We start from the raw sequence: 12,614 nt of genomic DNA, 5'->3' as shown, positions 1-12,614 counted from the left end.
AAAAAAGACTTATTTCATGTATGTGAGTACACTGTATCTGTCTTCAGATACACCAGAAGAGGGTATCAGATCTCATTAAAGATGGTTGTAAGCTACCATGTGGTTGCTGGGATTTGAACTCAGGACCTTTGGAAGAGCAGTCAGCACTCTTAACTGCTGAACCATGTCTCCAGCCCATGTCTGACATTTTTAAAGGTATGTATTTAACCAGGTATGGTAGTACATGCCTTTAATCCTAGCACTCTGAAGGCAGAGGCAAATGGATCTCTGTGAGTTCAAGGCCAGCCTGGTCTGTATAGAGAGCTTTAAGGCAGCCAGGTTACATATAGAGAGACCCTGTCTCAAAATAATTAGATAGATATCTAGATAGATATCTAGATAGATAGATAGACAGATAAACAGACAGATAGATAAAATTTAACTGCCTAGATGACAACTATATTCTTACTTCTTCTCTATTCAATCTACTAAGAAATAAAAAATCCAGATCTCAAACCAGTGTGTGTCTGGAATGGGGAGAATAACTACATCTTCTCAGAGAGCTCTGGCTATGCCACTGCACACACTAAAATCAAACAATCTTTGCTGGGCTGAAAAGTCACTGAGTCCTGAGCCCCTGCCTAGCAGGTAGAAAACCCTGGGTTAAGCCAGCAGTACCAGAGGGAAGTAAGCTGCAGACTGGAGACAGCACGTGGCGCAACAGCGCTTGGTGAGTGTGAATGAAGCTGTGCCTGAGGACCAGCACTCCAAGGAAGACAACCAGCTACGATGTGAAAAATGAAGCTGTGTGAATAAACATCTCCTATCTTATCCATTAAAATCCATTGGTCTACTACAGACTTTGAAAGAATTTCTTACCCATCTGATTCTATGACATCATATATTGATCATAACAAAAACACTGGCATTTCACAGATGTTTCATTCTGATGCCTTTAATTATATAATACATTTAACTCATATTTGCTATTACTAATGATAGCATCAAAAAACCCCAAGGCCCGTGCGATGGCTTATCAGGTAAAGCTGCTTGCTGCCAAACCTAACAACCTGACTTTGATGACCAGAGCACTTACAGCAGGAGAAAACCAACTTTTACAAGTTGCCTTCTAATTTCCAGATGTACAGAGTGGCACACACACAAAATAAGTAAATACAACTTTTAAAAAAAAAAAAAAAGCCTCTTTAAATCTTCATCTTGTAGTGGCAGAAAAAAAGTTTTCCAAAATTCTCAGGCTCCCTTGAAGACCTACATTTCGTCATCACCAGCAAATACCAGCAGTTGTTTCCCTCAATGGACAGGCGCCTCATCACTTTCAAGGAATTCCCTGTCAAATTCAGATGCTGCTCCACGAGGAGAAAGCAGCACAGACTGGAGCCTGCACAGTGCTTGCCGCAGTCACCTCACTCTTGAACACATGGTTTGAGGCAGAAGTGACCGCTCACACTTTCACTTATCACACGGAAGGCTGGAAACAGGGTGCTCCAAGGCTGGGGCTTGGTAAACCTTTCAGGAAGGGTACGTTTTAGTGAAACCCATGTTTTGTTTCACTTAGGCGGTTTTGCATTTAAAAAAAAAGTTAGCACATGTTATAACGAGCTTGACGTTGACACCAAGGCCCTGGTCATCAGGCTGACCTGTGCTCCTCACTATCAATGCAAACATCAGTGTAAATAGTCACCTTCCTGTTAGGTCACTAAAAGACTAAGTGCAAGGGGCCTGGAAGGTTCCACAACAGAGAGTACCACTCTGACAGCATAGTACAAGATATTCTCTCATCATTTTTAATAGTGGGGGTGGCACACAGAGACCAAAAGAGAGCAACATGTTCCCTGGAACTGGAGTTACAGGTAGTACTGAGCCACCTGACAAGAGTGCTCAAACTAAACTCAGATCTTTTGGAAGAGCAGGAAGTACTCTTAACCACTTCCACTTCTCCAACCCGAGATGCTGCATCCTTTGGTAGGCATCTCCTTGAAGCACAAAGACTAGTAAACTTCCAGGATCCCATGGAATGATCCTTCAAGAACAGAATCTTAGGGCTTTGTGGTAGAGTGATTGGCAGATGTAAAGCCCTAGGTTAATCCCTAACATGATGGATGGATGGATGGATGGATGGATGGATGGATGGATGGATGGATGGACGGACGGACGGACAGACGGACGGACAGAACTAACTTCAGTATTCAGGGTAACTATTAAATGAGGCATTTCTGACACATAAACTCATTCCCCCATTCAGATGGGGTGTTACTGTGGAACTCAAAACATATCACAGGCATCACCTTCATGTGGCCATTTTTATGGATTTCCAATAATCTCTGTGTGGAGGGTACTACTTTGGAGGACTTTGAAAAATAAAATAGAAATTCCTCAAGTAAGTGATGGAAAGAAACTTACACTGTACTGATTGGTCGTTTTTCCAAAATTGGTAACTTAAGTTTATTGACAGCTGCTTCGATCCCTTTGCAAGCATTAGCTCACTTACTCACGGCAGCACTATAAAGTGGCTCACAGGCCTTCATGCTACACAGCTGAAAGAACTGAGGCACAGGGCACAGGGAGACTAGCACTGTTAACTGAGAGCACACAGCCACCAAGAGGCCAGGCCAGATGGACTGCTTCCAGACCTCCAGTCTACAGAGAAATAAGAGGGGCTGCACTGTTGAGCGTCAGGACAAAGAGCGGCACCAGTGCCACATCTGTTCCTTTACTGAAACACAACCGGTTTCTCAGAACGTACTTGCGTGACTTTATTTCCTCCAATTCTTTTGTGAGTTTCTCATTCTTCTCTTGGGCCTCATGCAGCCGTCGCTTCAGATCACCGATCTCTTCTTGGGCTTCAGACTTGATGTCGTTTGCAATGACCACTGCAGTCTGGAGATCAGCCTGAAACTGCCGCCATTCTGCAGACTCTTCCTACATTAAAAACTAAACTCTTATTTCCAAACAAAGTGATGAAGATTTACTTAAAAGCACTAAAGTTTGCTTATGATTAGTTTGCCCTAACAAGGCATACTCTAGAATGATAATTTTTTGAAATCCCAAGATTTGCTGTTGTCTATTTTTAAAACAAAGCATCTCTTATCAGTGAATTTGTTGTTAATGAAGGAAGATTTGCCATCTGATCCTCCTACCAAGGCATTAAGTATTCAGAGTGCTAAATAAATATTAATGAGGAAAAATGTTAGCCTTCTCTTCCTCATGCAAGTTTCAAAGCAAGCGTTATGAAAATAAATATCATCAAAAATTTAGAGCTTTACCTCTGGAACTCTCAAAAAGGTATATAAATGGTATGTGAACCATACAGTAAAAAGCTATAAATACCCTGACATCAAAAACTAACAGGGAAAAAAAAAATCTAAAGTAAAGGAAAAGGAAGAGGAAGCCAGAAGAAAAACTGAACTCAGTGCAGGCAGACACAGTCATACAAAGAGGCGTAAGGAACTGAGTGCTCTGCAGCTTCCCACAGACAGAAGGATGCGGGTGTGGCTGGGCGGAGACATCTCCCCAGGGGCTTCACTTCCCCCAGAGCCACAGCTGGGCCTTGCCAGAGCCCTCTCATCCTCAAAGCAATTTTCTGGTACCACGAAAGCAGCTCCAACAACTGGGTCAGGACTCAGGGTCTATGATTAGCACTGTCCCCACACATCTTAGCAGCATGGGTGCTGGCAGCCAAACCAACCCAGAGAACACAGAAAGCTCACACACAAACAGCCTGCTCTGGGATTTTAAAATCAAAAGTTAATAAACTTTATGTTCAAAGCACAACACATCTATCCATAAATAATTACCAGTACATTCTCCTACCTTAAATGCAGTGCCAGTCCCAATTTAAAATAATGGCACTTGCTACCAGCTCAGTGTGACTGATACCCTACCATATCTACAGATTAAAGTAACAGTATAAATTTCAGAATCCCATGCTTTCTAGTGAGACAGCACATGAAGATTCATCCTACCCGAAGTCTCCTGTGAAGTGTCTTGATTTCTCTTTCCATGTCATGCTTTTGGTCTTGGAGTTTTTTAACTGTATCTGAAAAGACCACAAAGATTAAATATTTCTTCTTAAGCCTAAAGTTCTTAATGATCTTAAGTGTTCAAAAGAAATGACATAAGAAGAGGTGTTAAAAATGTGATCATCTGAATAGTTTTCCTGTGCAGAGACTTGTTTACTTTCATCACAAAACTTAAAAGCATGAAAGAATATTCAATCCGAGATTACAGTTCCTGCATCACTTCCTAAGTAAACTGGAAGCAATTGTTAGAAACATACATATGACTGGCACGACGCCAACCAAAACAGCATTGACTGCTATTAAAACGTCAACTTTTGATCACAGAAGTTATCGCTCTAAACAATGCAGGCATAATTCCCTTTTCACATTGGAATAAATTCTAGAAACATGAAATCAGTAAAATTATTTTTAAGATTGACTGTAATATCCAGAGAGCTGCCAATTAATCTATGGAATACAATAAATACAATAACTACTCTAGGAAATCATATTCTCTGCTTGTAAGGAAATTCTGCCTTAAGAGCCACACACAGAGAGATGCCCCAGGAGTGTGTCACGGTCTAACTGTCCTTCTGTCACACTCATTACTCTCACAGCTCAGGAGTAAATCATTTCTCAGTTATGCATGAGGAAAGGCAGTTATGTGGAAGTAATCCTTTACTAAGACTTTGCCTATTGATGCTACAGTTCCCTCTCCATTCTCAAACATAGTCTTTCTCTCCTCCTCCCACAATCAGGGGGGAATCACTCTCAAATTCAGGGCCTCATAGATGCGATGCATAGGTTTCCAACCACTGAACTATATCCTGAATCATGATACCTATTTTTTAATCATTTTGTTTGTTTTTAGACAAGGTCTCATTATGTTCACTATGTAGCTCTGGCCGTCCGGGAACTCTCTACGTAGATCAGCCTGGTCTTGAACTCACAGAGATCTACTTACCTGCCCCCCAATGCAAGATTAAAAGTGTGGATCACTACATTCACCTTCTTAAAAGTCAATCTGTGTGTGTGTGTGTGTGTGTGTGTGTGTGTGTGTGTAAAACAGAAAGAGAGGAGAAAGAGAGAGAGAGATTACTTGATTGTACACTAGGGTAAGTATAGGTGAATAGGTCAGAGGGCACCATCAGAGTTAGTTCTTCTCTTCCACTGTGGGTTCCAAGACTAAACTCAGCCTTGCATGGCATACACTTCTCTCATGAGCCCATGATTTATTAAGAATGATACAAAGTAGCTTCAGTTATAACATATTAGCACAAACTATTGTTAGAAGCACATAATATTTTCTAATGTTGGATAAAATGAGATAAAACAAGATGGAGAGATGTCTAATTTTAGCAGGCAACAGTTAATATCTCCACTGGAGACACAGCACCAAAACACAAGTTGAGCTAAGGAAGCAGAATGACTTCTCTTCAAAGGATTAAACTTTATAGGCTGTCTTGTGAGAAGCCTCCTTTTACCTGGACAGACCACCCAGCCCAGTCAAGGCAAGTACACACAATGAGTGGACAAGTCTATGGCCCTGTTCTCTGCTAAGAGAAACAGGGCAACTCTGAAGCCAGCAGGTCTGGCTTCCTGTCAGCTCATGCATGGCTGGGTTCAGACATTCAGACACAAACAGAGTAAAGACGAAAACTGAGAACACTAGAAATACCACTTTTTCTTTACATTCAGTCTATTTATATATAAGAGTTCTTTGTTATTTTGTTTTGATACAACATGTATTTAGTCATTGCTGGCCTGGAACTTGCTATACAGTCTAGGTTGGCTTTGAAGTCACAACAATTCACCTGTCCAGGTTCAATGCTTGGTACCCACACGGCACTTAACAGTAACTCTAGCCCCAGGGCATCTGAGACACATACACCCAGGTAAAATACTCAATATTTAAGTGGTAAAAGATAAAGAAAAGGCACTCCACGGCTGTCGAGGTAAGGCCATCCGAGGTGTGGAGTCCGTAGGGGAGGGTGGGACGGGCCCTGCCTCTGAGTCCCCATGCTGAGGTTCGTCGGCACTGAAACGGGCAGGGCGCCCAGTGACCCGTTTGACCCTCACTTAGGTAGTGACCCACGTATGAGTTCCACCACGGCCTTAGTAACCAGAGCAAATCTCTTTCTCTTGCTAGCCTCACGGTAGCGAGTAGCCAAAGCATGTTTTGAAGTCCTCCTGATCCGGTTTGTATCCCACTTAGTTACTCGTATGATCTGTATAAATTTGTACCGGTTTAAAGGGAAAAAAAAGTGATAAAGGCAGACATAATTCATCAGACTGCCAGTGGAATCACGACTCGCTTTTAGCAGTAGGCACCTTGGTCCTTGTGGCACATTTAACTGCACTGGCCATCTTAGATGGTTATAAAATCTAACTTCTTCAGCTCTTTGTTCTTCTGGTCTCTTCTCCCTCAACCTCAACATTCACGATCACAGAATGCACAAAGCCACTCCTCTTAACAAGAACACATGTTGCTGCTGGTGTACACATGAACTAGTGCCTGTCATTACTCTTTTTACATAAAAGGAAAGCTGGCAGACAAGGACGTAGTTAAGCAGTATAAATTGTATTAGACAGGTCTTTAGGGCCGGGATTTCAACTTCATGATCATGTTTGTACTTTGCTTTTCCTCTGAGAGTGGAGGAGTTTCTAAGTTCCTAGCACAGCCTATGGTCACACAAGAAGAAAGTGTCACCTCTACTCAGGAATGAAATGAGCTTCCTTCACCTCCAGCTTCCCTAGTGTGAGCGACACTGCCACCTACTGTCTTCAATTCAAAGTCTATCACAAACAAGAACTATTATCTCCTTGCTTTTAAATTACAGATTAAACCTCTATTTTTTTTTAACAGAACTCTTTTTATTGTAGAAATCTGACAAATTGCATTTGGGTTATTATTCCATCTAACTCTCCTCTGAGTAGCTCTGGAGACTGCCCTTCCTGTTTAGTAATGGGTCTCTTAACTGTCTCTCTTCTGATGATCTGTCCCTGACAAAACTGGAGAAAGCCATGTTAGCTCTCGTGCCCGCCAATCATGCAGACATTACTGGGCAGTTACCACGGGCTCAGGCTCTGGCTATGGTCCTCTTGAGAACTCATTAAACTCACCCAGATTCCTGAAGCCCAGAAGCTCTCTGGGTACTACCATCAGCAGCTTCCATCTGGCCCAGCATTTGCCGGAGAATGAATTAAATATTATTTTCAGAGGAAAGGAAAAGTCAAGAGTAAATAACCTGTTAAAAGTGACAGGCATTCTGAGTTCAAGGCCAGCCTGGTCTACAGAGTGAGTTCCAGGACAGCCAGGGCTACACAGAGAAACCTTGTCTTAAAAAAACAAACAAACAAACAAACAAACAAACAAAAACAAAAAGAAAAACAGAAAAAAGCGATAGGCAATGTGTACAGAACCTGGGAGAAGATATAAATGATTTTCAAATGAACTATAAAGTTTTACTTTATTTTTTAATTTTGCTCAAATCTTTATTCTCCTATTCTCAAAAAAAGTTGCTATTACACCTTTTTCTTAATTCTAAAAGTAAGACATGTTCACAATAAAACAATTAGAAAATAGAAATTGAAATGAAATAAGATTACCTTTATTTGCATTTGACTTATACCCTTCTAGATTCGTGAGTGTGTATCATTTGGTTTGGGTTTCTGCTTGAACTTGATCTTGCTGTGTTGCCCAGGCAAGCCTTAAATTCCTGCAGAGGCTCAAGATGCCCTTCTACCTCAGCCACCCTCTACATGGAACGAGAGATACACTACCACATCTGCCTAGCTTCTTTTATAGGCACAATGAGATTATTTTTGTACTGCTTCATAAGCCCATAGCAAATAATAGACTCCATTTATCAGTAAACCCAGATAAGCAGTACCATCTAGATGGCCCCAGAGTACAAAGGAACATATCAGAATTTGTTTTCAAAATCTCCTCTTAACAGACTTAACGTATGTACTGGCTGGTTTTGTGTGTCAACTTGACACAGGCTGGAGTTATCACAGAGAAGGGAGCTTCAATTGGGAAAGTGCCTCCATGAGATCCAGCTGTGGGGCACTTTCTCAATTAGTGATCAAGGGGGTAGGGCCCCTTGTGGGTGGTGCCATCCCTGGGCTGGAAGTCTTGGGTTCTATAAGAGAGCAAGCTGAGCAAGCCAAGAGAAGCAAGCCAGTAAGGAACATCCCTCCATGGCCTCTGTGTCAGCTCTTGCTTCCTGACCTGCTTGAATTCCAGTCCTGACTTCCTCTGGTGATGAACAGCAATGTGGAAGTAAGCCAAATAAACCCTTTCCTCCCCAACTTGCTTCTTGGTCATGACGTTTTGTACAGGAATAGAAACCCTGACTAAGACAACATAGCTCCAACTTTCTGTTATAAATACAACAAGTCTTTACACAATTGATCAGATATTATGTGGAGAAAAGTTCCAAAAGTAAAAATTATGAAGGGCCCTTTGCAAATGCCAACATGAGCTAACTCACTGTACACTAGAAGGGTCTACCTCAAGAACACTGTTAGTTTCTTGGTTTTTTTTTTTTTTTTTTTTTGAAAGGTCATCAGTTCACTTATGGTTTTACAGCACAATGAAGTCAGCATTTTAAAGGATCACTGTGTCTGGCTGCCATTCCCATGTCATGTTACATTTGAAGCTTTAAGTGGTTCTAAAGTACAGATGTGCACTACAGCTGGCTTTATTTTATCTTCTAGTCCGTGTACTGAGCTCTGCCCTTTCCATCCTCCCTGGCATAATGGCAATGACAACGGGAACTCACATGTGTACACAAGCTATTTACTAGATTACAATTATTAAAAGTGTAGATTGTGGGACTAGAGTGAAGGGTCAGCAGTCAGCTAAGAGCAGTGGATGCTCTTGCAAAGGATCCAGAACCAACACCGCAGCTGAGAACCATCCATAACCCAGTCCCAGGGGATTCTGCACCCCCTTATGAACTCTCAGGGCACAAGACACACACAAGTGCACTTACATACATGCACACACAAAAAACCTCATACACATAAAATAAAATACATCTTTAAAAACAATGGCAGACTATTTCCAAGTTCTGTGGTGACGAGCAGTTCTGAGGCACGCCCACACACACATCGCTAACCCTACAGTGCTGTATGGTGACGAGCAGTTCTGAGGCAAGCCCACACACACATCGCTAATCCTCCAATGCTGTTTCTAGGGACAGGCTCCTTGAAATGGACTGTTAAGTCTTTTAATAAAATGGTTATTAGCATTTTTAGAAAGACGCAGCAATCATGCTCTTCTTAATGGCACAGAAAAATAGTCCTCCTTCCTCTTGCTTGCTATCAACCTTTTTTATTTTTTTCACATCTGCTTAATGAATACTGGCATTTTGTTTTCTTTTTTCTTTTCCATGCCAAGTATTTTTTTTGTCTTTTTCTGATTTGCCTATTCATATACTTTCACTTTTAAAATGTGTGTGTGTGTGTGTGTGTCTGTGTGTGTGTGTGTGTCTGTGTGTGTACTCCCTTGAGACAGGATTTCTCATGGAACCAAAGCTTGCTACTTCAGCTAGGCTGGTCAGCCAGTCTGCTCTCTCACACACGCATAGCCATGTCTAGCTTTCTATTTTCTTTTGCCGGGGCTCAAACTCAGGTCATCAAGCTTACAGAGTAAGTTCTTATCCACCCAGCCGGCTCCCCAGACTCAATTCAAGACACATGCTACTCTTCTATCATCACCGTTGTCACTGTCATCATCAACACCAACCATCATCACTACAACCACCATCATCAACATTACTATCACCACCATCATCATCATTTGTCATTGTTGTCATCACCATCACTTTAAGACAGGATCTCACTTCATAGCCTTGGCTGGCCTGAACTCTTTTTTAGAGCAGGCTTGCCTTGCACTCAGAGACCACTTGCCTCTGCAGGAACTAAATGCATGCTTCATCATCACACCCAGAACAGGAGTCAGCTCTGCTAGATTGGTGACAGAGTCGCTAACTTTATCTGGGGTGCTCTTTTGTTGATTTCTTAGTCAGCTGCTTGTTTTTTAAGAAGATATAAGTGTCCATTACGTCTTCACGGTGACTTATACACACCACTCAGCAACAGCAGGGGCCACTGCTCCACCTGCAGGTTTCTCTGGTACAGCACCTAGGCTCTGCTGATGACACATCAACAGGAGGACGGGACCCTAGCCAGTGCTGGGAGGTAAGTCCATTTCACAGCGGGGGTCTAACTTACTATTCCCTACAAGTGGTTCTCTCTCCCAGACCACATGGTAGCCTACAGTTCTGGAGACACAACCCACTTCCCTTTCTGACACCAAGGCATCACATTCAAAGAACCCTGGCATCCAATTCCACTCCTTTATCCACAAGAATCTAGGCTCAGAAGCAAATAAGCAAAAGTAGGCAGGTAAGTGGGGACCTCAGCCCAGTGCCCTGCCCTGAGAGGCAGTTCTAGTAATATGCTCCCTTCCACCCAAAGCTTGCTGGGAACACCACTCGTCCGAGTCTCACTGTTCTCCTGGACTGCAGGCTTTTTTGTTCTGTTTTATTGCTCCATATCTGACTCTATGCTCTCTATACTCCAGAAATCACTCAAAACTACTGATCCAACAGCACAGGCCAACTGTTTTCTATCTCGGCATTAGCTCCACTGAGGTTTACATTTCATTCCTACTCTTCCTTTAGGGGAAGGAAGGACATGGAGATCTGAAGCCATGTTCTGAACTGGAAGTGCTGAGTTTACATCACACCTTTGTGGCTTAAACGCTAAGGTGTTTACGCTTGTTGTATTTTGTAGTTTTTATTTTGCTGAAGTTTTCCATTTGTCCCTTCATTCTGAGTATCCCTCCCTCCACACTCTTGAGACCAGGAGTGATTAGAAGGTGACTGAGGGACAATTACTATTGAATACACATGGGGTTTATGCTGTGGTGACTGAAGAGTGACTACTATGAAATTATAAGGCTTATTTGGGAGCTGGTGAAGAGGTTCTAAGCTTGTTAAAATATTCCACAGAAGAAATCTTGCTTTCTCAAACAACACAAATTCATGTATCATGTGCTGAGCTAACTCCAAATGTGAGAATTTTCTAGAAAAAAAATTAACTTCCATCAAGCTCCAGAGAAAAAGTAACTGCAAAATAACTCTAGAGATCTAACATAAAGTATAAAATTTGTTTAGACACTGGTTATTATTTCAAAGAGAGAGAGAGAGAAGTGTAGTATACACTCATAATCCTATAAACTGTAGAAACTAAGAGGCACAAGGATCATGAGTTTGAAGCTAGTCTAAGATAAATAAAAACCCAGATGAATTAATATATAAGGACAGTAGAAAGCTTGCTTAGCATACGGTCCTGAGATCCATCTGCAGGACTATAAAAAATTAATTACTAAAACCTGGGAGTAAATAAAGCTATAAAGAAACATTCTGATGACAGCTGGAGAAATCTAATTATGAGCTATTAGTTGATACTAGAAAACTAAGAATAATTTTGCTAGAAGTGCTCAGGAAAATCTTCTTTTAGGAATCACATTTAAATATTTAAGAATTAAACGGGCTGGTATTCAGTAGTTCAGCATGTACACACGAAGACAATATAAGCACTAGATAATAATTATTCTCCTAACAGTAATACATATTTGAACTTTTATCTTAAAAAGTTGTAAAAGAAGGTATATAATTTTTTTAATTACTCAGTATTTTTTGTCATTTTTCTAGTTAAAATTCGTATGTGAAAAATGAATCATTTGTAAAGTTCTGCCCCCGGGGTTGTCATCATCTAACATTTTCCTAGCTAATGCCCCAGTTACCACAAGATGTCACTCCTGCCCATGAGCAAAACCATGAGGACTGACCACATGGGAAACAGGGCAGTACTGGTGAACCCAAGGAGGTACAAGGAGCTTCCAAAGTTACTCTGGAGAATGTAAACACTTCCTACAGGCAAGAAGCAAAGTTACCCGCCCCCACCCCCACACGCTTTGTAAAATACTGCTGGCTGGGGGAGGGGCATTCTCTTCAGTGGGGCAACTGATGGCTCACCTACATGCCTATAATTAGCCCTAATTTAAAAAAAAAAAAAAAATCCACCAATATTCCTGTAAGGAACCCTAATAGAACTCACTGGTACACACACTAGCTGAGAAGAGGAAGAGAGAAGAACTAGGCAGACAACAAGGCCATGTGATTATGGTCAAAATATATATGTATATGAAAGTAACTAAGTGGAACACTGTCATGTAAAATTAATATGTGCTAATAAAAACTTTAAATTGTACAATAAAAAAAGCAGAATTAAATTAATTCTCACAAATACAAAATATATACTAAATCCAGGGCCAGAGAGATGGCTCTCCAGTTCAGACTGCTTGCTGTTCTTCCAGAAGAACCTAGTTTGGTCACCAGTAACCAGACTGCTCACAACTATCTGGATCTCCAGTTCCAGGGGCTCTGACACCCTCCTCTGGGCTTCTTGAATACCTAGTCCACATACAGACTTGCACACATATATACAATTTAAAAAGTAAAAAAGTGCGGGGCAGTGATGGCACACGCCTTTAATCCCAGCACTTGGGAGGCAGAGGCAGGTGGATTTCTGAGTTCA

The 12,614-nt window shown here is 41.5% G+C and overlaps 1 protein-coding gene across 3 annotated transcripts in view; it reads right to left on the bottom strand.

Annotated features, from left to right (window-relative positions):
• Nucleotides 1–12,614, bottom strand: part of Specc1l (sperm antigen with calponin homology and coiled-coil domains 1 like) — a 105,790-nt gene that overhangs the window by 54,850 nt on the left and 38,326 nt on the right. For all 3 annotated transcript variants that reach the window (XM_031348354.1, XM_031348355.1, XM_031348353.1), the window contains exons 6-7: nt 3,963–4,036; nt 2,744–2,919 (exon numbers count right to left, since the gene is read on the bottom strand). In XM_031348354.1, coding sequence (XP_031204214.1) covers nt 2,744–2,919; nt 3,963–4,036 — 250 coding nt within the window. The remainder of the gene's footprint in view (nt 1–2,743; nt 2,920–3,962; nt 4,037–12,614) is intronic.

This window comes from Mastomys coucha, unplaced genomic scaffold (genome assembly GCF_008632895.1).
Source record: "Mastomys coucha isolate ucsf_1 unplaced genomic scaffold, UCSF_Mcou_1 pScaffold3, whole genome shotgun sequence".
Lineage (NCBI taxonomy): Eukaryota > Metazoa > Chordata > Mammalia > Rodentia > Muridae > Mastomys > Mastomys coucha.
Note: the sequence above shows the minus strand (reverse complement) of the source record. Positions and strands in the feature narration are given on the sequence as shown.